This window comes from Oncorhynchus nerka, linkage group LG7, assembly GCF_034236695.1.
Source record: "Oncorhynchus nerka isolate Pitt River linkage group LG7, Oner_Uvic_2.0, whole genome shotgun sequence".
NCBI lineage: Eukaryota > Metazoa > Chordata > Actinopteri > Salmoniformes > Salmonidae > Oncorhynchus > Oncorhynchus nerka.
Window position 1 is genome coordinate 13006779 of NC_088402.1, and position 27900 is coordinate 13034678.

Sequence of the window (27900 nt, forward strand, 5' to 3'; positions counted from 1 at the left end):
GTCAGTTACCATTTTATTATTAGTGTTATGCTGATCTGAGTTCAGCGTTTCCAAAGGAATAGTTTGATAAGCATGATGCAAAAAAAAAAGACCCCAGAACAGGAGTCTCCAACTGTGCTCCTGGAGAGCTACCCATCCTGAGCAGGATTCTGCTCTAACACACCTGGTCCTGCTAAACAGCTGCTGCTGCTCCTCCTCAACACCTTGATTGGTTAAATTAGGTGTGTTAGAATAGAGCAGGGTTGGAGAAAAAGTTCTCCAGGAGGAGGGATGACCACCCCAGCTTCTAGAACCTACCCCTGGCTCCAGAGTCTTTAGAGTTCTCTGGCTCCAGAGTCTTTAGAGTTCTCTGGCTCCAGAGTATTTAGAGTTCTCTGGCTCCAGAGTCTTTAGAGTTCTCTGGCTCCAGAGTCTTTAGAGTTCTCTGGCTCCAGAGTCTTTAGAGTTCTCTGGCTCCAGAGTCTTTAGAGTTCTCTGGCTCCAGAGTATTTAGAGTTCTCTGGCTCCAGAGTCTTTAGAGTTCTCTTCAGTCTAAAATGACCATGACATTCTTTTTGATCCTCAGCCTTTTGTTAATGAACAATATGAAAATAGAGTTAACGGAACATTTAGGCACACTATAGACACATACTGTACACAGATATGCACATGGTTCATTATCATAGATTCATAATGTACTAGGAGATCCCGGCTTTTCATAGCAACGCTTCATTCAAATGTACATGATGCTTGCAGTGTTGTCTCATATTGTGTTCCTCTGTTAGATTCTGTGCCCCGTTCATTTATTGATTAATCCAACGCAGGAAAACATTGACGCGGGGTAAACCCTGTGGACATCAATAGCCGAGACATCCCGAATGGAGGCTTTAAAGATGAAGTCCTGTGGGGTTCCCCTTGTCACCTCCCTTGTCCGCGGACAAATATCCACTTCCTTTTAAAAAGTCACACAGCTCAGAATTCATGTCCTCACACTGCCAATCACAGTCTAGAGCTGTTCAGTGCCAGCCAATCACAGCAGAGGGACAGTTCCATCCAATGGCAGCAGTGGAATGGAGCTCTGTTCGGCGAATGAAAGAACTCCGGTACTAAGCGTTATTTAGCAGTGATTCTACAGAAACATGGCTTTCCTGCGATTTGATTGGACAGATGACCCAACGTCTCTCCTGTCATTGGTTCATACAACAGTGAATAATTCCTGTTCACTCTCCAATCAACAGGTTCATATGCATAATAAGCCCTTCCACCATATCTCTAGACCAATGAACTATAGCTTTCTATCCAGAGGCTTTAGCTCGACTGGCTAGATCACTCTTGCTGACACATCGGCATGGAAACCACATTCATCAGGAGTAAAATAATAATTAAAAAAAGACGTATAAAACGAGTCTGCAATTAAATGTAGATGTTTGTTTTTGTTACAACGGAATGTAGGGTTAGAATTTCATTGGGAAGGGGGAAGAATTCTTTCACCTTTTATACAATTTTTCCAAAACGGTATACTTTTCCATTTTTATACAATTATTCAAAAACTCAGGCGTCAAATAAAAATATTGCACAAAATGAAATTTTCTCTGAATGAAAGTGTGATATAGCAGGGATATCAGTGTGTTTTCTCTTTGTTACTTAGTGGTATGATACTATAGCATGGGCAGCACACTGGCACAGTGTCTGACTGGGGAGGGCTGCATCTTACTGCACACACACACACACACACACACACACACACACACACACACACACACTCTCAAACGCGCACACACACTCTCAAACGCACACACACACTCTCAAACGCACACACTCTCAAACGCACACACACACACTCTCAAACGCACACACACACACTCTCAAACACTGTGTCACACACAAAGACTGTGTCACACACACACACTCTCAAACACACACACATTCTCAAACACACACACACTCTCAAACACACACACATTCTCAAACACACACACATTCTCAAACACACACACGCCCAGTGAGTACATTCTACTCTACAGACAGCAACATTCACAGTCTGGCCTGTCATTTCATTCTGTCTCATTCCAAAATGTAGTGGATTACTATGAGACTGTGTCAGTCCATTAGAACGGGTCCTTTCACATTTACCCTCACCGGCAGGGGAGCTGTTCATATCCTGCTTTCCATGAACATGAAGCACAGTAGAGCTGTCCATCATCCCCGTAAACAAACAAACAAAAACAGTTAGAGCTGTGGTTGTCATGGCTACTGACAGGCGCATTAAAAAGGGGGAGTGGACTTTAGATCAAACTCAGCCTCCTCGTGTTCTAGAGGATTATGACGTCACATTGACACAAAAAAAGAAAAAGCCAACAAAAACGTGACAAACAAACGCCTTGCAGAACCGGATGTGGTTGACGCTTTCTGTCTCACAAACCATGGCATCCTCTATGCCATATTCCCCCCTCCCCTATCAATCTATTTCTGTATACGTGGCCTGGTATCAGGAAGTGAGATCACCTGCTGGGCATATCAGAGCAGCTCTCATCAGAGCAGCTGTGCCAGTCTGACAACACATCTACAATAAAACAGTTAGCATAAAACAAATAAAACCCAAATCAGTTTGTCCACGCTACAGGAGTGTGTTTGTGAGGCACGTAGGGGAAGTGGAGAGCAGGGCAGAGTTAACAACTAGGATGGTCCCAACAATCCCTTCGAACGAGGGCAGAACACACACACACACACACACACGTTAACCTCTTCTCAACAGCACACACCCTCCCCACAACTCTCCTCCCTCTTTTCTCTGACACCGGGTGTCACCCGGTAACCCTGCCCACTTCCAGTCTCCTGTCACCTCTTGGGGAAGTTGCTCTTGACTTTCTGTGTGTATCTGGCTGTGCGCGGCGAGCGAGAGTGGAGTTTAACAAACAGCTCAGGGAACTTGTAGTGAGGGAACAGGGTCTCCAGGAAGCCTTCTAGGAGCACGTAGACCAGCCGACGATTCATTGGTCCGTGTTGGAACATGTCAAACACACGCAGGATTCCCTTACGAGTCGTATCCGCCCCGATGATGTGCTTCAACTCATCTGGAAGAGGGGGACAAATGGCTGATTAACAGTGAACAAGTTTGTTCGGTCTGTGTGTGTTTACTCTCTCTCTCTCTCTCTGTGTTCGTGTGTGTGTGTGTGTGTTCGTGTGTGTGTGTGTGTGTGTGTGTTCGTGTGTGTGTTCATGTGTGTGTGTGTGTTCGTGTGTGTGTGTGTGTGTTACCTGGCATGATTCCCAATAGGTTGGTCTTGGCCGCGACCCTCGTCCTCATGCGGATGTTCTTGTCCCTGCGTGGCGGAGACTCGGCCAGGATTCCGTTGGGCCAGTACGAATCCCTGCACAGTTGCAGGACCACAGAGTTACTGATGGGCTTTCTAACCAATCACACGCAGCGATCTGATGGTGTGTGTGTGTGTGTGTGTGTTACCGGAACTTCTTGACGTAGTCGGCCACCTGTTCTGGAGCTGTCATGAAGTCCACATGATCCACGATCTTCCTGCAGAGACCAGAGGCAGACAGTCAGATCTCCGTATGTGGCGCTGATGAATGAGTGTGTGTGTGTGTGTGGTACCTGTTGATAGTGTCTCCGTATGTGGCGCTGATGAATGAGTGTGTGTGTGTGTGTGTGTGGTACCTGTTGATAGTGTCTCCGTATGTGGCGCTGATGAATGAGTGTGTGTGTGTGTGTGTGTGGTACCTGTTGATAGTGTCTCCGTATGTGGCGCTGATGAATGAGTGTGTGTGTGTGTGTGGTACCTGTTGATAGTGTCTCCGTATGTGGCGCTGATGAATGAGTGTGTGTGTGTGTGTGGTACCTGTTGATAGTGTCTCCGTATGTGGCGCTGATGAATGAGTGTGTGTGTGTGTGTGTGTGTGGTACCTGTTGATAGTGTCTCCGTATGTGGCGCTGATGAATGAGTGTGTGTGTGTGTGTGTGGTACCTGTTGATAGTGTCTCCGTATGTGGCGCTGATGAATGAGTGTGTGTGTGTGTGGTACCTGTTGATAGTGTCTCCGTATGTGGCGCTGATGAATGAGTGTGTGTGTGTGTGTGTGTGTGTGTGTGGTACCTGTTGATAGTGTCTCCGTATGTGGCGCTGATGAATGAGTGTGTGTGTGTGTGTGTGTGTGGTACCTGTTGATAGTGTCTCCGTATGTGGCGCTGATGAATGAGTGTGTGTGTGTGTGTGGTACCTGTTGATAGTGTCTCCGTATGTGGCGCTGATGAATGAGTGTGTGTGTGTGTGTGTGTGTGGTACCTGTTGATAGTGTCTCCGTATGTGGCTCTGATGAGTTGCTGCAGAAGGTTCTTGATGTTCCTGCGGAGCCACTGGTTCCTCTCCTTCAGGTCAAACACCTCATCCATCAACAGCAGCATCACACGCAGGGGGATGTTATCATCTACCTGGAATACACACACACAGACACACACACAGACACACACACACACACACGATGCCAAAGTGACCGTTACACCACTATAATGCTTTCACTTATTAATATGTTTCAGAGCAGAGGGCCCATAAGCTGGTGGGTCCCTGTGTGTGTGTGTGTGTGGGGGGGGGGTGTTGTACTCACATTGTCGTCCAGCTGGGCCGAGACTCGGCAGTGCTCTGGGTCAAAGTCAGACTTGGGGAGCATTGGAGGCACCTGGACACCAGACATTACAGAGTTAAATGATGGTCAGAGTATTGTTGGAGTGTTACAGAGTATTGTCAACTAGGCTTCTCCCAGCCAACATGGGATTAGGGCTGTTGCGGTGACCGTATTACCGCCACACCGGCGGTCATGAGTCATGAAGGCAGTCAAATGCCACGTGGCCGTTTAGTCACGGTAACTAGGCTTCTCCAAACTCTGATGCTGCTGATGGTCATTAGTAGCCTACCAAACTTGCTAACTACCTGGTACTCAGCACTCCATTGTCCCTCTAGTCACTCTGACATCAATGCAAATGTAATTTTTCTTATTTTGATCAAACACTTCATGAGAACCCATGAGCTCATGTTGCACAACATTTCTATATGCTATTGTGTGAGAAAACAGAGTGATGGCCTCTATTAAAAAGAGGAGGATCCCATCAGCTTTCTATAGGCTAGGCCTACTATATTTCTCAACTTTCCTAATGTTAAGCACATTGCTTCTCTTTACAACAGGAGTATAGCCTACCTGACTGGCATGAAAATGAACCAGGGGAAAAGGGTTCTTCATTCGCTATTTAAATGCATAGATGACATGTATATTATCGCCAACGGACGATGCGTGGTCTATCACTGGGGAATGATGCATTATCGCCGACGAACGATGCGTGGTCTATCACTGGGGAATGACGCATTATCACCAATGAATGATGCATTATCGTCAATGAATGATGCATTGTCACCAACGAGTGACGCATTGTCACCAACGAATGATGCATTCTCAACAACGAATGACGCCCAGCTCAAGGCAAGAAACAATGCCTTTTTTCTCTTGACTTTTTCAGATCATAGTGCCACACCTGATGTAGGCTAGTCTATAGGCCTATATGTTTTAATAAGGTTAGTATCACACCTGATGTAGGCTAGTCTATAGGACAATATGTTTTAATAAGGTTTGTATTATTATGGTATCTATCGCATCCCACAACTGTTTGGAATATTTATTTCACACACAGAAGGACAAGTTGACCAATAGAATAGGTCAACTTTTGTACTACAGGGCTGCCGAGTGGCGCAGCGGTCTAAGGCACTGCATCTCAGGGCTAGAGGCGTCACTACAGACACAGCCTGGATTTGAACCAGGGTATCACAACCGTAGGGCGTGATACCCTGGGCGACGTACAATTGGCCCAGCCTCGTCCGGGTTTGGCCGTTGTAGGCCGTCATTGTAAATAAGAATTTGTTATCAACTGACTTGCCTAGTTAAATAAAGGTTGAATAAAATAAATACAAAACAAAGCAGAGCACATGCCTTCATTCAACTTTTTTCAAATCATCATTAATTGCATCATGCAGCCTTAGAATGTATAACAAGTCTAAACATGAAGCCCCAACATTTAGAATGTATAACAAGTCTAAACAGGAAGCCCCAACATTTAGAATGTATAACAAGCCCCAACATTTAGAATGTATAACAAGCCCCAACATTTAGAATGTATAACAAGCCCCAACATTTAGAATGTATAACAAGCCCCAACATTTAGAATGTATAACAAGCCCCAACATTTAGAATGTATAACAAGCCCCAACATTTAGAATGTATAACAAGCCCCAACATTTAGAATGTATAACAAGCCCCAACATTTGTCTCACAACTAAAATAACATAAATAACTAAATTAAGCATACAGGAGTACCTGTTTCTTTGATAACCACTCAACACAGGTGCGCACTCCCTTGGAAATCATTTGGAGAAAATATGCTTTCTTTTATTTAGATTTGCTAAATTGTATTTTCATACTATAGAATAATATAAAATACTGCCACGGAATTCTAAGCAAATCTTGTCTGTTAAATGATCTAGTGTAGCCCACAGCCATATGTCATAGCCAGATCAGGGCCTAACATAAGGACAACTCAGAGTATTCTGTTCTTCTGAAATGTACTACATTTTCTTCATATCATGTTTCTTTAGACCTGTCTAAAATAAATAATGGATTTATTGTGGAAGTGTAGGCTGTTTTACTTGGATTAATTAAGACTCCAAAGGTCTGCATCAGTGGCTTGTAGGCTGTGTTGACCACCACAGTCCTAGCTGGAGAGCCAGAGAGTATAGTCTGACTGTGTTGAGAGCCAGAGAGTATAGTCAGACTGTGTTGAGAGTCAGAGAGTATAGTCAGACTGTGTTGAGAGTCAGAGAGTATAGTCAGACTGTGTTGAGAGTCAGAGAGTATAGTCTGACTGTGTTGACCGCCACAGTCCTAGCTGGAGAGTCAGAGAGTATAGTCAGACTGTGTTGAGAGTCAGAGAGTATAGTCAGACTGTGTTGAGAGTCAGAGAGTATAGTCAGACTGTGTTGAGAGTCAGAGAGTATAGTCAGACTGTGTTGAGAGTCAGAGAGTATAGTCAGACTGTGTTGAGAGTCAGAGAGTATAGTCAGACTGTGTTGAGAGCCAGAGAGTATAGTCAGACTGTGTTGAGAGTCAGAGAGTATAGTCAGACTGTGTTGAGAGTCAGAGAGTATAGTCAGACTGTGTTGAGAGTCAGAGAGTATAGTCAGACTGTGTTGAGAGCCAGAGAGTATAGTCAGACTGTGTTGAGAGTCAGAGAGTATAGTCAGACTGTGTTGAGAGTCAGAGAGTATAGTCAGACTGTGTTGACCGCCACAGTCCTAGCTGGAGAGCCAGAGAGTATAGTCAGACTGTGTTGAGAGTCAGAGAGTATAGTCAGACCGTGTTGAAAGCCAGAGAGTATGGTCAGACTGTGTTGAAAGCCAGAGAGTATAGTCAGACTGTGTTGAGAGTCAGAGAGTATAGTCAGACTGTGTTGAGAGCCAGAGAGTATAGTCAGACTGTGTTGAGAGTCAGAGAGTATAGTCAGACTGTGTTGAGAGCCAGAGAGTATAGTCAGACTGTGTTGAGAGCCAGAGAGTATAGTCAGACTGTGTTGAGAGCCAGAGAGTATAGTCAGACTGTGTTGAGAGCCAGAGAGTATAGTCAGACTGTGTTGAAAGCCAGAGAGTATAGTCAGACTGTGTTGAGAGTCAGAGAGTATAGTCAGACTGTGTTGAGAGCCAGAGAGTATAGTCAGACTGTGTTGAGCGCCACAGTCCTAGCTGGAGAGTCAGAGAGTATAGTCAGACTGTGTTGAGAGTCAGAGAGTATGGTCAGACTGTGTTGAAAGCCAGAGAGTATAGTCAGACTGTGTTGAGAGCCAGAGAGTATAGTCAGACTGTGTTGAAAGCCAGAGAGTATAGTCAGACTGTGTTGAAAGCCAGAGAGTATAGTCAGACTGTGTTGAGAGCCAGAGAGTATAGTCAGACTGTGTTGAAAGCCAGAGAGTATAGTCAGACTGTGTTGAAAGCCAGAGAGTATAGTCAGACTGTGTTGAGAGCCAGAGAGTATAGTCAGACTGTGTTGAAAGCCAGAGAGTATAGACAGACTGAAATGTTGATGAAATGTTTGATTCTGTCCCAATCTTTCAGATATCCCATGTAGGGCTGTCGCGGTCAGGAAATTTGGTCAACTGGTGATTGTCAAGCAAATAACTGTCGGTCTCACGGTAATGAACTGTTTATTAACATGAAGAGGATCCACACATGCAGGCAGCGTGCCTATGAAACATGTACATTTTAAAGTCTAAAGTGTAATAAAATCAATTTAATTGCCTGTACACCATCACAATAAATCCATTACTTATTTTAGGTAGGTCTTTCCTACGAAGCATTATAATATGAAGTGTCATTATTTTATAGTAAGAATATAAATTGAACTTCGCTGAATGAAATTGAAAGGATATTTTCCTCGAGCTAGTGCGCACATGGAGAGGTTATTCTGGTTTTCTTTTTAAAGTGATCATTTGAAACAGGTTATATGCTTGACTTTGAGTTATTTGGCAACTTTAGTTGTGAATAATACAAACCATAGAGTCTTATGAAATCAAAACATATATGGGCTGCATGATCCCACTATATTGATGATATTGATATATGGGCTGTATGATATTGATGATATTGATATATGGGCTGTATGATATTGATGATATTGATATATGGGCTGCATGATATTGATGATATTGATATATGGGCTGCATGATATTGATGATATTGATATATGGGCTGCATGATATTGATGATATTGATATATTGATATTGATGATATTGATATATGGGCTGCATGATATTGATGATATTGATATATGGGCTGCATGATATTGATGATATTGATATATGGGCTGCATGATATTGATGATATTGATATATGGGCTGCATGATATTGATGATATTGATATATGGGCTGCATGATATTGATATATGGGCTGCATGATCCCACTATATTGATGATATTGATATATGGACTCTACTATATTGATGATATTGATATATGGACTCTACTATATTGATGATATTGATATATGGGCTGCATGATATTGATATATGGGCTGCATGATCCCACTATATTGATGATATTGATATATGGGCTGCATGATATTGATATATGGGCTGCATGATCCCACTATATTGATGATATTGATATATGGACTCTACTATATTGATGATATTGATATATGGACTCTACTATATTGATGATATTGATATATGGGCTGCATGATATTGATGATATTGATATATGGGCTGCATGATATTGATATATGGGCTGCATGATCCCACTATATTGATGATATTGATATATGGGCTGCATGATCCCACTATATTGATGATATTGATATATGGGCTGCATGATCCCACTATATTGATGATATTGATATATGGGCTGCATGATCCCACTATATTGATGATATTGATATATGGGCTGCACTATATTGATGATATTGATATATGGGTTGCATGATATGGATGATATTGATATATGGGCTGCATGATATTGATGATATTGATATATGGGTTGCATGATATTGATGATATTGATATATGGGCTGCATGATATTGATGATATTGATATATGGGCTGCATGATATGGATGATATTGATATATGGGTTGCATGATATTGATGATATTGATATATGGGCTGCATGATATTTGATATTGATATATTGATGATATGGATGATATTGATATATTGCATGATATTGATGATATTGATATATGGGTTGCATGATATTGATGATATTGATATATGGGCTGCATGATATTGATGTAAAAAATAAATAAAAAACTTGGAACAAAGGCATACACCATTTCTTGTCACAGTGTAAAATTAGAAAATGTGTGAAATTAGATTTGATTTAAAAATGGCCAATTATCAGCTGGGCAGGCTAACCACCACCACCACCACCACCACCACCACCATTATATAATGACTAAGCTTTTAAGAGTGAGCATACACACCATTTTGTTAAAGGTGTTTTATTAACCATTTTTTACTGGTGATATCAGCATTGTGACAAATAGTGCCTGTAGGCTACTTAGGCTTTCATATAGGACTTTTCATATTTTCTCTTTTTGTAGTTTAAAAAGGGGTGTTTTGGTTATAAAGTTAAATGTTTAAAAAAAAAAATGAATAAAAACACTGAAATAGTAATACATGTAAAGCAAACGCAAAAAAATGATTAAAATAAGACATTTCTAATTATGTAAATAAAATAAATTGGGCACAAAGGAAAATAATCAAACTATCCGTTGCCTATAGCGTCTACTGTTTCAGTCCACTATCATGGGCTATAGCACTCGCCACAGTTATGCTATGAGATTCAGAAACACCAGCATGTTTACTTTTGTCGGGCTTCAGCGAAGACCGGAGAGCGGTAACCATGTTCCCTGGCGTGCTGAACACCCTCTCTTACGCAGGGCTGCTAGCGCAAATGCACATCTACTTTTTAGCAAGTGGAGCCAATAAAGGAAAACGAGAGGTGCGGCAGCGTAGCCTAGTGGTTAGATCGTTGAACTAGTAACCGAAAGGTTGCTAGATCGAATCCCCAAGCTGACAAGGTAAAAATCTGTCATTCTGCCCCTGAACAAGGCAGTTAACCCACTGTTCCTAGGCCATCATTGTAAATAAGTATGTATTCTTAACTGACTTGCCTAGTTAAATAAAGGTTAAATAAAAAAATCCCTCCACCATGACAAGGGGTCAACAGATGTGTCCAGTTCCTTCTCTTCCATATAGTGGGTCATCTAGGTGTCATCATAGACTCTCAACTTTAGTTGTTCTACAAACGTTGGGCTATAAGTTTTGATTTTTAATACATTTTAAGGCTGCATGATGCAACTCTAAATGATGATTTGAAAACAGTTGCTTGAAAGGCATGAGCTCTGCTTTGCTTTGTTTTGTACAGGCTGTAAATACTCCAGCAATCTCTCATTCACAATTTGACAAGCATTCCCTTTGTGGCCGTAATGCACCCTAAAAAAATCCATGCCTGTTTTACCCTTCTCACTGAGTGCTACGTGCTCTCTATCACGTGATCAGGTCTTTCTCACAGGCTACAAGTGAAGACAGACGACGGGGACGCAACTGCACGTGTCCTTATCCAATTCCGACAAGATGAGTAGGCCTAACGGACAGCAAAAGCAAAATACAGTAGGCCTAGCCTATAGAAAGCTGATGGCATCCTCCTCTTTTTAATAGAGGCCATCACTCTGTTTTCTCACAATAGCATAGCATATAGAAATGTTGCGCAACACGAGCTCATGGGCTCTCATGAAGTGTTGGATTAGATTTTCGAATACATTTACATTGACGTCAGAGTGATTATAGAGGGACAATGGAGTGCTGAGTACCAGCAAGTTTGGTCGGCTACTATTGACCATCGGCAGCATCAGAGTTTGGAGAAGACTAATTACCGCGACTAAACGGCCACGTGACATTTGACTGCCTTCATGACTCGTGACCACCGGTGTGGCGGTAATGCGGTCACCGTAACAGCCCTAATCCCATGTTGGCCGGGTTATGGTTGTACTAAGGTCAGACTGTGGTTGTACTAAAGTTGCAGTCATCAGGGTCCTTACCTTGAACACGGCCTGTTTTATGTCCTGTCCCAGTTTCTCTGACATGCGTCCCATGTTGTCAGCAGCCTTGTTCATCCCTCCAGCCAGACTGTCTGGCAGGCCCTTCACAGCGTTGGACACGTTACGCATCGAGCTACGCAAGGGGTTCACAAACGTATCCATCTGAGGAGACACACACACTAGAGAGGTGAGTTTGTGTAGTGAGATACCGTAGATAAGCAACTGGACTATCTGCAGTTGGGCAAGGTGAGTGTGTGGGTGTGTGTGTGTCTATGTGGATGTGCGTGTCTCTGTGTGTGGGTGTGTATGTCTGTGTGGGTCTCTCTGTGTGTGTGTGTGTGTGTGTCTCTCTCTGTGTGGGTGTGTGTGTGTGTGTCTCTGTGTGTGTGTGTGTCTCGGTGTGTGTTTGTGTGTCTCTCCCTCTCTGTGTGTGTGTGTGTGTGTGTGTCTCTGTGTGTGTGGGTGTGTGTGTCTCTCCCTCTCTGTGTGTGTGTATGAACCTTGCGAGCGAAATCTCCCTTCCCCTTGCTGTACTGTTTATTCTCCAGGAAGTCGTAGACGTAGTGAACCAGAGTAGGACAGGCCTTCATCATCTCTGGATTCAACAGCAGCTAACGCCCAGACAACAGAGGAATGGTTATAGCCAAGCAAACGGGTGTACTTAAGGCATGACACACTCCCTTCGACACACTCTTACCTGTAGGTACGAGTTCAGGTCCTTTTTCCTCCTCTCCAGGAAGTCTCTGTCCATGTTGTTGAACGTCTTCTTCCCCGGCAGCTTCAGGATCGCCGTCAAATTCTCAAACTGGAACACAACACACAGGTTCCCGAAATGGAAGTACAACACACCCATAGAGGATGGAGGGAGGCCGCATTTAGACAAAAGTTTGTTTTAGCGTGGGGCAGCGCCATTGAGGATTTCACCATTTTGGAAGTAGTCAACTGGGTGGGACTTCCTATTGGTTAAGGAAGAATCACATAATTACATCCAGGTCATCAGGAGGGATCAGCCAATGAGTTATACTTGTGAGCAAACATTCCATAACTGCAGGTGGCAGTATATCCCCAGCTTTGACTTTGAACCCGGTTCAGACTATATACCCTCCAGCACAGTAGGTGGCAGTAGTCATCTTTTCAGTTTACAAACTGCACTTATAGAAGCAGAAGAATAAATGCACTACTTTAAAATGGAGATCGCCCTCAATGGGGCAGGCCCATGCTGGCACAGAAGATGCCGTAGATATGGAAAGATGGCATGGCTATGTACACACCTTAGTAGTCAGAAGCCCTTTTCTATAAGCACACACACACACACACACACACACACACACACACTCATATTTACCTTCACCTGCTCCGTGATCCTCATGTGGAAATCGTGGAAGTCAGAGTAGCGTCGGTAGGTCTTCCAGGAGTCTTCGCTGCCGTCGTGGTTACGGCGCAACACAGTGATGGCGTAGAGGGCGTAGGTCTTGCCGTGGTCGTTACACACCCCTGTAGACATGGTGAAGGTGATGGAATAGTGATTGTGTGAAAGGAAAAGTGACAGCAACATGAGATGGTGGGATAAGTGATACAAGCTGATGGTTAACGTGAGGAGATTAAGTCAGATGTGGAAGGGCGATGCAGAGTGGAGGAGGGGGCTAGTCAGGGGAGGTGTGGCCCTAAAAATAAAAATGACCCGTCACATCGCTGTAAAATTTAGACTGCCTCCCCTGCCCAGCCCAACCAATCAAATGTCAAAAGATGCTGGACATTTTATCATCCCTGATACTGTTGAATATTGATAACAGAACTCACTGACTGTCCTCTTGTAGCGCAAGGGGACAAAGCCACCTCTAGGCTCCTTACAGCGGCAGGGCATTTTGACGGGGGAACGGTTTTTAAGGCTACTACAGTCGTGCACACAAATCTCTGAATGAAACCACATTAGTGGTCAGTAGTCACACACACATCTCTGAGTGAAACCACATTAGTGGTCAGTAGTCACACACACATCTCTGAATGAAACCACATTAGTGGTCAGTAGTCACACACACATCTCTGAATGAAACCACATTAGTGGTCAGTAGTCACACACACATCTCTGAGTGAAACCACATTAGTGGTCAGTAGTCACACACACATCTCTGAATGAAACCACATTAGTGGTCAGTAGTCACACACACATCTCTGAATGAAACCACATTAGTGGTCAGTAGTCACACACACATCTCTGAATGAAACCACATTAGTGGTCAGTAGTCACACACACATCTCTGAGTGAAACCACATTAGTGGTCAGTAGTCACACACATCTCTGAATGAAACCACATTAGTGGTCAGTAGTCACACACACATCTCTGAATGAAACCACATTAGTGGTCAGTAGTCACACACACATCTCTGAGTGAAACCACATTAGTGGTCAGTAGTCACACACACATCTCTGAGTGAAACCACATTAGTGGTCAGTAGTCACACACACATCTCTGAGTGAAACCACATTAGTGGTCAGTAGTCACACACATCTCTGAATGAAACCACATTAGTGGTCAGTAGTCACACACACATCTCTGAATGAAACCACATTAGTGGTCAGTAGTCACACACACATCTCTGAATGAAACCACATTAGTGGTCAGTAGTCACACATGCAAGTGAGAGAACATGGATGGCTGGTTTACTTTCAGTAACACACTGGTTTACAATAAATCCCACTACACCACAGACAATACACTGATCTGACTGGAGATTATATCACGTGTGTGTGTGTGTGCGCGTGTGTGTGTGCGTGCGTGTCCACCTGTATCAGAGATGAAGGCGTGTAGCTGTATATTGTCATCATGGCAGGAGTTCGACAGGTCATCTAGAGACTGTAAACAGAGGAGAGAGAAACAACCAATCAGAACCAGAGATACTGCCAATCTTTGGACTAACGGCCAATCAACAGCAGCGATACTGCCTGCTACTGTGACCTCTGCAGTAAAAATCAACCATCATTTTTTTTTTTTTTAAAGAGTCTTAACTGGTGTTAAATGTTAAGCAGGGTAGTTAACGTCAGCAGGGTAGTTAACGTCAGCAGGGTAGTTAACGTCAGCAGGGTAGTTAACGTCAGCAGGGTAGTTAACGTCAGCAGGGTAGTTAACGTCAGCAGGGTAGTTAACGTCAGCAGGGTAGTTAACGCCAGCAGGGTAGTTAACGCCAGCAGGGTAGTTAACGCCAGCAGGGTAGTTAACGTCAGCAGGGTAGTTAACGTCAGCAGGGTAGTTAACGTCAGCAGGGTAGTTAACGTCAGCAGGGTAGTTAACGTCAGCAGGGTAGTTAACGTCAGCAGGGTAGTTAACGTCAGCAGGGTAGTTAACGTCAGCAGGGTAGTTAACGTCAGCAGGGTAGTTAACGTCAGCAGGGGTTCAGTAAAACCTGTTGTAACAGTACTATGACTGGCTGTAGTTAATGACAACTGGTGTCTCGGGGGCTGACGAGGATTTACCAGATGAATGCTTCCTGTTGGAGAACCGTTGAACGATTCTGAAGAGGAAGAGAAGAGAGAGAAAAAATAAAGGAGTTAAAGATACCAAACAAGAATTCACAAAAATGGGACAAACACCAAATTGAGAGGCTGTATGTAGAATTCTGTAAAATGATCCTCTGTGTACAACATAAAACACCAAATAATGCATGCAGAGCAGAATTAGGCCGATACCCGCTAATTATCAAAGTCCAGAAAAGAGCCGTTAAATTCTACAACCACCTAAAAGGAAGCGATTCCCAAACCTTCCATAACAAAGCCATCACCTACAGAGAGATGAATCTGGAGAAGAGTCCCTAAGCAAGCTGGTCCTGGGGCTCTGTTCACAAACACATCCCACAGATCCCCAGGACAGCAACACAATTAGAACCAACCAAATCATGAGAAAACTAAAAGATAATTACTTGACACATTGGAAAGAATTAACAAAAAAAAAGAGCAAACTAGAATGCTATTTGGCCCTACACAGAGAGTACACAGTGGCAGAATACCTGACCACTGTGACTGACCCAAACGTAAGGAAATCTTTGACTATGTACAGACACAGAGAGCACAGCCTTGCTATTGAAACAGGCCGCCGTAGGCAGACATGGCTCTCAAGAGAAGACAGACTATGTGCTCACTGCCCACAAAATGTGGTGGTAACTGAGCTGCACTTCCTAACCTCCTGCCAAATGTATGACCATATTAGAGAGACATATTTCCCTCAGACTAAACAAACCCACAAAGATTTGAAAACAATCCCAATTTTGATAAACTCCTGTATCTACTGGGTGAAATAACACAGTTTGCAATCACAGCAGCAAGATGTGTGACTTGTTGCCACAAGAAAAGGGCAACCAGTGAAGAACAAACACCATTGTAAATACAACCCATATTTATGTTTATTTATTTTCCCTTTTGCACATTGTTACAACACTAATGTGGTGGAAAACATTATATTGTGAAGAGACAGCCTTGAAAATGTTCATCTTGTCTTCGTGTCATAAATAATTATTGGTTTCTGCCTGTGCTTGGTAAAGATATGAAGAGGGGGGGGGGTCATGACCTCCTCCTTAGGACCATCTTGGCAGAACGCCCAAAATATGTAGAGATAGGAGACGCATGCCGGAACCAACCCTATGAACCATCACTACGTAACGGGTCTGTAACCAGTATATAAGTGATCTAACGGGACCGGTAGGGTTGGTTCCTGCATGAGTCTCCTATGAACCATCACTACGTAACGGGTCTGTAACCAGTATATAAGTGATCTAACGGGACCGGTAGGGTTGGTTCCAGCATGCGTCTCCTATGAACCATCACTACGTAACGGGTCTGTAACCAGTATATAAGTGATCTAACGGCACCGGTAGGGTTGGTTCCAGCATGAGTCTCCTATGAACCATCACTACGTAACGGGTCTGTAACCAGTATATAAGTGATCTAACGGGACCGGTAGGGTTGGTTCCAGCATGCGTCTCCTATGAACCATCACTACGTAACGGGTCTGTAACCAGTATATAAGTGATCTAACGGGACCGGTAGGGTTGGTTCCTGCATGAGTCTCCTATGAACCATCACTACGTAACGGGTCTGTAACCAGTATATAAGTGATCTAACGGGACCGGTAGGGTTGGTTCCAGCATGAGTCTCCTATGAACCATCACTACGTAACGGGTCTGTAACCAGTATATAAGTGATCTAACGGGACCGGTAGGGTTGGTTCCAGCATGCGTCTCCTATGAACCATCACTACGTAACGGGTCTGTAACCAGTATATAAGTGATCTAACGGGACCGGTAGGGTTGGTTCCAGCATGAACCTCCTATGAACCATCACTCCACGTAACGTAACGGGTCTGTAACCAGTATATAAGTGATCTAACGGGACCGGTAGGGTTGGTTCCAGCATGCGTCTCCTATGAACCATCACTACGTAACGGGTCTGTAACCAGTATATAAGTGATCTAACGGGACCGGTAGGGTTGGTTCCAGCATGAGTCTCCTATGAACCATCACTACGTAACGGGTCTGTAACCAGTATATAAGTGATCTAACGGGACCGGTAGGGTTGGTTCCAGCATGCGTCTCCTATGAACCATCACTACGTAACGGGTCTGTAACTAAGTGATCTAACGGGACCGGTAGTGCTCCTGATGTACTTGGTGCATTGAGTTGGTTAGAACCTCTCAAGCGACCTGATAGTGAAGAATGATTCATTTAAGATTGACATCGAGTGTTTCATGTGTGGAATTTCCACGACAGTATATAGACAAACGACATTTTTGTGAGTGTAATGTTTACATGTTCATTTTTTATTTCACTTTTGTTTATAATCTATACCACTTGCTTTGGCAATGTAAACATATGTTTCCCATGCCAATAAAGCCCCTTGAATTGAAATAGGACAACAGTTGCTCTTCACAGTCATGGAGAATGGTGTTTTTGTCCAATTAAGACCTAGGCAACCAGGTGAGGGAAGCTCCTAACTGATCAATGACCTTAATTGATTATTCAAGTACCAGGGGGAAGTGAAAACCCACAGACACTCGGCCCTCCAGGAATTGATTGTAACACCCCAGGGTTAAGCTATGCTAACAACGTAGACCGAGACAGAAGATGAACTCACCTCCGTCTCCGTCATCTGATCCTCTATAGGAGGGTTCTTTGAGCATGTCCAGCTCAGCTAACATCCGGATGTAGAGAGGACTCTGTCTGAACGACGGGTAGAACCTCTCATCACGAAGCATCATGTCATACACCTGCAAGACACACACACACACACGGGCACGTACACACACACATGGGCACGTACACACACACACGGGCACGTACACACACACACACACATGGGCACGTACACACACACACACGGGCAAGTACACACACACGGGCACGTACACACACACACACACATGGGCACGTACACACACACACACATACATGGGCACGTACACACACACACGGGTACATACATACACACACACACGGGTACATACACACACACACGGGTACATACACACACACACGGTACACACACACACACACACGGGCACGTCAGAACACGCGAATACTTTATTTGTATTGACAATGAAACATTAAGTACAAAGGTCTCCAATATCTCAGAGATGCTGGTTACAGTAGCTGTTCCAGTTGATCGTCCGATTAAAAACAGATCATTCAAACACAAACCCACCTTGGTCTGGATGTCGTCGAATATCTCTGGCGTGGGGTCGCTGTCCTTCTGCAGCTTCTCTCCCAGTTGGAGAACAGACGCCTCATCTACCTGCACCCTGGGGGACGCCTGGAGAGAGAGGGAGAGAGATTATATAACTGAGAGAAAATTAGTGTGTTTAAGTGACACTTGAGGATTTTGCCATTGAGTCAGATGAACTCATGGGTACCATTTTTATGTCTCTGTGTTCATTTTGAAAGAAATTAGCTCAATGGCTGGAAGTCTATGGGCATCTATAGCCATCTATAGGCATCTATAGCCATCTATAGCCATCTATGGGTATCTATGGGCATCTATAGGCATCTATGGGTATCTATGGGTATCTATGGGCATCTATGGGCATCTATGGGCATCTATGGGCATCGATGGGCATCTATGGGCATCTATAGGCATCGATGGGCATCTATGGGCATCTATGGGCATCTATAGGCATCTATGGGTATCTATGGGCATCTATGGGCATCTATGGGCATCTATGGGTATCTATAGGCATCTATGGGTATCTATGGGCATCTATGGGTATCGATGGGTATCGATGGGCATCTATGGGCATCTGAGGTTCCGGAGTTCCAAATTGAGCAGCTGCTGAAAAATGAGCTCCTGTATATATTGAGATTTAAATGGTTTTTTAGAGTGAAGTACATCGAAAAAATCAAGAGAAAACTGCAAGACTCAATAGAAGACAAAACAAGGAACAAACCAAAAAGACAGGCTTTTGAAGAAGTAACTATTTTTCATAAAATTGTACAGTTATCTTAGCTAGCTGAATTGCTAGCTGAATTGTTTACTTGTTGCTAAGCAGTTGCTAGGGACTCTCCTGGAAGAAGCTAGCTAGCTTACAAAGAATAACAACAAAAAATATCTAGTTAACAGAAGAAAGGAAGACAAAATAAGGACAGAAGAAAAAGGAAAAGAAAAAGGACAACAAAGTGAAACCTCTAAAGAAACAAGAGACCATAATACAAGAAACAGCACTATAGAGAGATAGAACAACAACAACGCAGCCACTGCCAGCTAGCCTACTTCAGCAGTACTGTATCATTTGAATTATTTTAGTCAATAAGATTCCTGCTACGTAAGCTTAACTTTCTGAACATTCGAGACGTGTAGTCCATTTGTCATTCCAATCTCCTTTGCATTAGCGTAGCCTCTTCTGTAGCCTGTCAACTATGTGTCTGTCTATCCCTGTTCTCTCCTCTCTGCACAGACCATACAAACGCTCCACACCGCGTGGCCGCGGCCACTCTAATCTGGTGGTCCCAGCGTGCACGACCCACGTGGAGTTCCAGGTCTCCGGCAGCCTCTGGAACTGCCGATCTGCGGCCAACAAGGCAGAGTTCATCTCAGCCTATGCCTCCCTCCAGTCCCTCGACTTCTTGGCACTGACGGAAACATGGATCACCACAGATAACACTGCTACTCCTACTGCTCTCTCTTCGTCCGCCCACGTGTTCTCGCACACCCCGAGAGCTTCTGGTCAGCGGGGTGGTGGCACCGGGATCCTCATCTCTCCCAAGTGGTCATTCTCTTTCTCCCCTTACCCATCTGTCTATCGCCTCCTTTGAATTCCATGCTGTCACAGTTACCAGCCCTTTCAAGCTTAACATCCTTATCATTTATCGCCCTCCAGGTTCCCTTGGAGAGTTCATCAATGAGCTTGATGCCTTGATAAGCTCCTTTCCTGAGGACGGCTCACCTCTCACAGTTCTGGGCGACTTTAACCTCCCACGTCTACCTTTGACTCATTCCTCTCTGCCTCCTTCTTTCCACTCCTCTCCTCTTTTGACCTCACCCTCTCACCTTCCCCCTCTACTCACAAGGCAGGCAATACGCTCGACCTCATCTTTACTAGATGCTGTTCTTCCACTAACCTCACTGCAACTCCCCTCCAAGTCTCCGACCACTACCTTGTATCCTTTTCCCTCTTGCTCTCATCCAACACTTCCCACACTGCCCCTACTCGGATGGTATCGCGCCGTCCCAATCTTCGCTCTCTCTCCCCGCTACTCTCTCCTCTTCCATCCTATCATCTCTTCCTCTGCTCAAACCTTCTCCAACCTATCTCCTGATTCTGCCTCCTCAACCCTCCTCTCCTCTCTTTCTGCATCCCTTGATTCTCTATGTCCCCTATCCGCCAGGCCGGCTCGGTCCTCCCTCCTGCTCCGTGGCTCGACGACTCATTGCGAGCTCACAGAACAGGGCTCCGGGCAGCCGAGCGGAAATGGAGGAAAACTCGCCTCCCTGCGGACCTGGCATCCTTTCACTCCCTCCTCTCTACATTTTCCTCTTCTGTCTCTGCTGCTAAAGCCACTTTCTACCACTCTAAAGTCCAAGCATCTGCCTCTAACCCTAGGAAGCTCTTTGCCACCTTCTCCTCCCTCCTGAATCCTCCTCCCCTCCCCCTCCTCCCTCTCTGCAGATGACTTCGTCAACCATTTTGAAAAGAAGGTCGACGACATCCGATCCTCGTTTACTAAGTCAAACGACACCGCTGGTTCTGCTCACACTGCCCTACCCTGTGCTCTGACCTCTTTCTCCCTCTCTCTCCAGATGAAATCTCGCGCCAGACGGCCGGCCGCCCAACAACCTGCCCGCTTGACCCTATTCCCTCCTCTCTTCTCCAGACCATTTCCGGAGACCTTCTCCCTTACCTCACCTCGCTCATCAACTCATCCCTGACCGCTGGCTACGTCCCTTCTGTCTTCAAGAGAGCGAGAGTTGCACCCCTTCTGAAAAACCTACACTCGATCCCTCCGATGTCAACAACTACAGACCAGTATCCCTTCTTTCTTTTCTCTCCAAAACTCTTGAACGTGCCGTCCTTGGCCAGCTCTCCCGCTATCTCTCTCAGAATGACCTTCTTGATCCAAATCAGTCAGGTTTCAAGACTAGTCATTCAACTGAGACTGCTCTTCTCTGTATCACGGAGGCCCTCCGCACTGCTAAAGCTAACTCTCTCCTCTGCTCTCATCCTTCTAGACCTATCGGCTGCCTTCGATACTGTGAACCATCAGATCCTCCTCTCCACCCTCTCCGAGTTGGGCATCTCCGGCGCGGCCCACGCTTGGATTGCGTCCTACCTGACAGGTCGCTCCTACCAGGTGGCGTGGCGAGAATCTGTCTCCTCACCACGCGCTCTCACCACTGGCGTCCCCAGGGCTCTGTTCTAGGCCCTCTCCTATTCTCGCTATACACCAAGTCACTTGGCTCTGTCATAACCTCACATGGTCTCTCCTATCATTGCTATGCAGACGACACACAATTAATCTTCTCCTTTCCCTTCTGATGACCAGGTGGCGAATCGCATCTCTGCATGTCTGGCAGACATATCAGTGTGGATGACGGATCACCACCTCAAGCTGAACCTCGGCAAGACGGAGCTGCTCTTCCTCCCGGGAAGGACTGCCCGTTCCATGATCTCGCCATCACGGTTGACAACTCCATTGTGTCCTCCTCCCAGAGCGCTAAGAACCTTGGCGTGATCCTGGACAACACCCTGTCGTTCTCAACTAACATCAAGGCGGTGGCCCGTTCTTGTAGGTTCATGCTCTACAACATCCGCAGAGTACGACCCTGCCTCACACAGGAAGCAGCGCAGGTCCTAATCCAGGCACTTGCCATCTCCCGTCTGGATTACTGCAACTCGCTGTTGGCTGGGCTCCCTGCCTGTGCCATTAAACCCCTACAACTCATCCAGAACGCCGCAGGCCGTCTGGTGTTCAACCTTCCCATGTTCTCTCACGTCACCCCGCTCCTCCGCTCTCTCCACTGGCTTCCAGTTGAAGCTCGCATCCGCTACAAGACCATGGTGCTTGCCTACGGAGCTGTGAGGGGAACGGCACCTCAGTACCTCCAGGCTTTGATCAGGCCCTACACCCAAACAAGGGCACTGCGTTCATCCACCTCTGGCCTGCTCGCCTCCCTACCACTGAGGAAGTACAGTTCCCGCGCAGCCCAGTCAAAACTGTTCGCTGCTCTGGCCCCCCAATGGTGGAACAAACTCCCTCACGACGCCAGGACAGCGGAGTCAATCACCACCTTCCGGAGACACCTGAAACCCCACCTCTTTCAGGAATACCTAGGATAGGATAAAGTAATCCTTCTCACCCCCCCCCTTGAAAGATTTAGATGCACTATTGTAAAGTGGCTGTTCCACTGGATGTCTTAAGGTGAACGCACCAATTTGTAAGTCGCTCTGGATAAGAGCGTCTGCTAAATGACTTAAATGTAAATGTATGGGTATCTATGGGTATCGATGGGCATCTATGGGCATCTATAGGCATCTATGGGCATCTATGGGTATCGATGGGCATCTATGGGCATCGATGGGCATCTATGGGTATCGATGGGTATCGATGGGCATCTATGGGTATTGATGGGCATCGATGGGCATCTATGGGTATCGATGGGCATCGATGGGCATCTATGGGCATCTATGGGCATCTATGGTATCTATGGGCATCTATGGGCATCTATGGGCATCTATGGGCATCTATGGGTATCTATGGGCATCGATGGGCATCTATGGGCATCTATGGGCATCTATGGGCATCTATGGGCATCTATGGGCATCTATGGGCATCCATGGGCATCTATGGGCATCTATGGGCATCTATGGGCATCGATGGGCATCTATGGGCATCTATGGGCATGGGCATCTATGGGCATCTATGGGCATCTATGGGCATCTATGGGCATGGGCATCTATGGGCATCTATGGGCATCTATGGGTATCTATGGGCATCTATGGGTATCGATGGGCATCTATGGGCATCTATGGGTATCTATGGGCATCTATGGGCATCTATGGGTATCTATGGGCATCTATGGGCATCTATGGGCATCTATGGGCATCTATGGGCATCTATGGGCATCTATGGGCATCTATGGGCATCTATGGGCATCTATGGGCATCTATGGGCATCTATGGGCATCTATGGGCATCTATGGGCATCTATGGGCATCTATGGGCATCTATGGGCATCTATGGGCATCTATGGGCATCTATGGGCATCTATGGGCATCTATGGGCATCTATGGGCATCTATGGGCATCTATGGGTATCTATGGGCATCTATGGGTATCTATGGGCATCTATGGGCATCTATGGGCATCTATGGGCATCTATGGGCATCTATGGGCATCGATGGGTATCTATGGGTATCGATGGGTATCTATGGGCATCTATGGGCATCTATGGGCATCTATGGGCATCTATGGGTATCTATGGGTATCTATGGGCATCGATGGGCATCTATGGGCATCGATGGGCATCTATGGGCATCGATGGGTATCTATGGGCATCTATGGGCATCGATGGGCATCGATGGGCATCTATGGGCATCGATGGGTATCTATGGGCATCTATGGGCATCGATGGGTATCGATGGGTATCTATGGGCATCTATGGGTATCTATGGGCATCGATGGGCATCGATGGGTATCTATGGGCATCTATGGGCATCTATGGGCATCTATGGGTATCTATGGGTATCTATGGGCATCTATGGGCATCTATGGGTATCTATGGGCATCTATGGGCATCTATGGGCATCTATGGGCATCTATGGGCATCTATGGGCATCTATGGGCATCTATGGGCATCTATGGGCATCTATGGGCATCTATGGGCATCTATGGGTATCTATGGGCATCTATGGGCATCTATGGGCATCTATGGGCATCTATGGTATCTATGGGTATCTATGGGCATCTATGGGTATCTATGGGCATCTATGGGCATCTATGGGTATCTATGGGCATCTATGGGCATCTATGGGCATCTATGGGTATCTATGGGCATCTATGGGTATCTATGGGCATCTATGGGCATCTATGGGTATCTATGGGTATCTATGGGTATCTATGGGTATCTATGGGCATCTATGGGTATCTATGGGCATCTATGGGTATCTATGGGCATCTATGGGTATCTATGGGTATCTATGGGTATCTATGGGCATCTATGGGTATCTATGGGTATCCCATCGACTTCCAGCCATTGTCCCAGTCGCTATTCACATAATAATAATGAATTACCTCGGCCACAAAAAAACTAAATTCTTTCCTAATGACCCCCAATGTAAAAGAGGAAAAACGTTGCAGTTGATTTTTTATTATACAGAAATAACAAAACATGCCATGTTGTTCAATGTACATGTAATCAGGTCATAAATGCCAACCTACGGTTTGCAACGCTCCCATGTAGGGAAATAGAGTCTGGGAGAAGAGCCCTGTGGCTTCAGGCTACTCAGTGGGAAATGAGAAGAGCCCTGTGGCTTCAGGCTACTCAGTGGGAAATGAGAAGAGCCCTGTGGCTTCAGGCTACTCAGTGGGAAATGAGAAGAGCCCTGTGGCTTCAGGCTACTCAGTGGGAAATGAGAAGAAGAGCCCTGTGGCTTCAGGCTACTCAGTGGGAAATGAGAAGACGAGCCCTGTGGCTTCAGGCTACTCAGTGGGAAATGAGAAGAGCCCTGTGGCTTCAGGCTACTCAGTGGGAAATGAGAAGAGCCCTGTGGCTTCAGGCTACTCAGTGGGAAATGAGAAGACGAGCCCTGTGGCTTCAGGCTACTCAGTGGGAAATGAGAAGAGCCCTGTGGCTTCAGGCTACTCAGTGGGAAATGAGAAGAGCCCTGTGGCTTCAGGCTACTCAGTGGGAAATGAGAAGAAGAGCCCTGTGGCTTCAGGCTACTCAGTGGGAAATGAGAAGACGAGCCCTGTGGCTTCAGGCTACTCAGTGGGAAATGAGAAGACGAGCCCTGTGGCTTCAGGCTACTCAGTGGGAAATGAGAAGAGCCCTGTGGCTTCAGGCTACTCAGTGGGAAATGAGAAGACGAGCCCTGTGGCTTCAGGCTACTCAGTGGGAAATGAGAAGACGAGCCCTGTGGCTTCAGGCTACTCAGTGGGAAATGAGAAGAGCCCTGTGGCTTCAGGCTACTCAGTGGGAAATGAGAAGAAGAGCCCTGTGGCTTCAGGCTACTCAGTGGGAAATGAGAAGAGCCCTGTGGCTTCAGGCTACTCAGTGGGAAATGAGAAGAAGAGCCCTGTGGCTTCAGGCTACTCAGTGGGAAATGAGAAGAGCCCTGTGGCTTCAGGCTACTCAGTGGGAAATGAGAAGAGCCCTGTGGCTTCAGGCTACTCAGTGGGAAATGAGAAGACGAGCCCTGTGGCTTCAGGCTACTCAGTGGGAAATGAGAAGACGAGCCCTGTGGCTTCAGGCTACTCAGTGGGAAATGAGAAGACGAGCCCTGTGGCTTCAGGCTACTCAGTGGGAAATGAGAAGACGAGCCCTGTGGCTTCAGGCTACTCAGTGGGAAATGAGAAGACGAGCCCTGTGGCTTCAGGCTACTCAGTGGGAAATGAGAAGACGAGCCCTGTGGCTTCAGGCTACTCAGTGGGAAATGAGAAGACGAGCCCTGTGGCTTCAGGCTACTCAGTGGGAAATGTGGGGAACCCGGTATCCAAGTAGTCTACATGTAGCTATGTTTGTGGAAAACATTTCATCACAGGTAAGACTTTTAACTTGTTTAGTACAGGGCCTTTGTAACTCCACTCATTACTTGTAGCTGTACAGTCCGTTGGTTTGTGTTGTTGTGTTCTTGGCTAGCTTAATGTTGTGGTCGGTAGCTAGCTAGCACTCACTCACTCACTCAAGTGGCTGCTAGCATCGTCATGAAAAGGGGCATGAGGGAAGCCCTACAATAACGTTTTTCTAAGTAGTGAGAAAGCCCGGGAGCAGGAAATGTTGAAAAGTCATCTTTAGACATGCTGTACTTTTCTTAAATGTAGTTTTGTAATGGACTAAAACAAGTAGACAAAAGTTGTTGTTGTGAGCTAATGGGGTAACCTAGGTAACCACATGTTTTCCCTACAGGCGTTCAGGGACACAACGTTCTATCTAATACTGACTATTGCACCAATGGCCTCATTGCTAAAATCCCGAAATATCCCTTTATGTAAAAGTGTGTGTGTCGTGAAACTGTGCGTGTGTATGTGTGTGTGAGTGAGTGAGACGGTGTGTGTGTGTGTGTGTGTGTGTGTGTGTGTGTGAGACGATGTGTGTGTGTGTGTGAGTGAGACGATGTGTGTGTGTGTGTGAGTGAGACGATGTGTGTGTGTGTGTGTGTGTGTGTGAGTGAGACGATGTGTGTGTGTGTGTGTGTGTGACGATGTGTGTGTGTGTGTGTGTGAGTGAGACGATGTGTGTGTGTGTGTGTGAGTGAGACGATGTGTGTGTGAGTGAGACGATGTGTGTGTGTGTGTGTGAGTGAGACGATGTGTGTGTGTGTGTGTGTGAGACGATGTGTGTGTGTGTGTGTGTGAGTGAGACGATGTGTGTGTGTGTGTGTGAGTGAGACGATGTGTGTGTGTGGGTGTGTGAGTGAGACGATGTGTGTGTGTGGGTGTGTGAGTGAGACGATGTGTGTGTGTGTGTGTGAGTGAGACGATGTGTGTGTGTGTGTGTGTGTGTGTGTGAGTGAGTGAGACGGTGTGTGTGTGTGTGTGTGTGTGTGTGAGACGTGTGTGTGTGTGTGTGTGTGTGTGTGAGACGATGTGTGTGTGTGTGTGAGTGAGACGATGTGTGTGTGTGTGTGTGAGTGAGACGATGTGTGTGTGTGTGTGTGTGTGTGTGTGTGTGTGTGTGTGTGAGTGAGTGACGATGTGTGTGTGTGTGTGTGTGTGTGTGTGTGACGATGTGTGTGTGTGTGTGTGTGAGTGAGACGATGTGTGTGTGTGTGTGTGTGTGTGTGTGAGTGAGACGATGTATGTGTGAGTGAGACGATGTGTGTGTGTGTGTGTGAGTGAGACGATGTGTGTGTGTGTGTGTGTGTGTGAGACGATGTGTGTGTGTGTGTGTGTGAGTGAGACGATGTGTGTGTGTGTGTGTGTGAGTGAGACGATGTGTGTGTGTGTGTGTGTGAGTGAGACGATGTGTGTGTGTGTGTGAGTGAGACGATGTGTGTGTGTGTGTGTGTGTGAGACGATGTGTGTGTGTGTGTGTGTGTGTGTGTGTGTGTGTGTGTGTGTGTGTGTGTTACCTTATCAGATAAGTACTGTTCATACACCCCTAGTGCTGCAGCCTTCAGCAGTCCTTTAGTGTCTCCTCCCTTCCTTCCATCCTTCTGCCATCCCTCCATCACCTCTAGTTGTTGCTGGGCTGTTACTCTGTAGCCCTCCACTGTCAGCCAGAAGAACAGCTCTGCCTGGGCCCCAGCCACCAGCATGTAGTCTATAGGAGAGGGTAGAGATCAAAGGTTAGAGGTCAGACTCAGCTGTTACTCTGTAGCCCTTCACTGTCAGCCAGAACAGCAGCTCTGCCTGGGCCCCAGCCACCAGCATGTAGTCTATAGGAGAGGGTAGAGGTCAAAGGTTAGAGGTCAGACTCAGCTGTTACTCTGTAGCCCTTCACTGTCAGCCAGAACAGCAGCTCTGCCTGGGCCCCAGCCACCAGCATGTAGTCTATAGGAGAGGGTAGAGGTCAAAGGTTAGAGGTCAGGCTCAGCTGTTACTCTGTAGCCCTTCACTGTCAGGCAGAATAACAGCTCTGCCTGGGCC

General features: G+C 45.9%; 1 protein-coding gene across 3 annotated transcripts in view; it reads right to left on the reverse strand.

Annotated features, from left to right (window-relative positions):
• LOC115131243 (sorting nexin-13-like) overlaps positions 1-27900 on the reverse strand; it is a 95654-nt gene continuing 67754 nt past the window's right edge. For all 3 annotated transcript variants that reach the window (XM_065020232.1, XM_065020233.1, XM_065020234.1), the window contains 14 exons: positions 27384-27574; positions 18307-18414; positions 17740-17872; positions 15091-15128; positions 14404-14473; positions 12964-13112; positions 12316-12423; positions 12119-12229; positions 11619-11780; positions 4593-4664; positions 4274-4419; positions 3443-3511; positions 3238-3350; positions 1-3053 (listed from right to left, as the gene is read on the reverse strand). In XM_065020232.1, the coding sequence (XP_064876304.1) occupies positions 2818-3053; positions 3238-3350; positions 3443-3511; positions 4274-4419; positions 4593-4664; positions 11619-11780; positions 12119-12229; positions 12316-12423; positions 12964-13112; positions 14404-14473; positions 15091-15128; positions 17740-17872; positions 18307-18414; positions 27384-27574 (1706 nt within the window). In that variant the 3' untranslated portion in view covers positions 1-2817. The remainder of the gene's footprint in view (positions 3054-3237; positions 3351-3442; positions 3512-4273; positions 4420-4592; positions 4665-11618; positions 11781-12118; positions 12230-12315; positions 12424-12963; positions 13113-14403; positions 14474-15090; positions 15129-17739; positions 17873-18306; positions 18415-27383; positions 27575-27900) is intronic.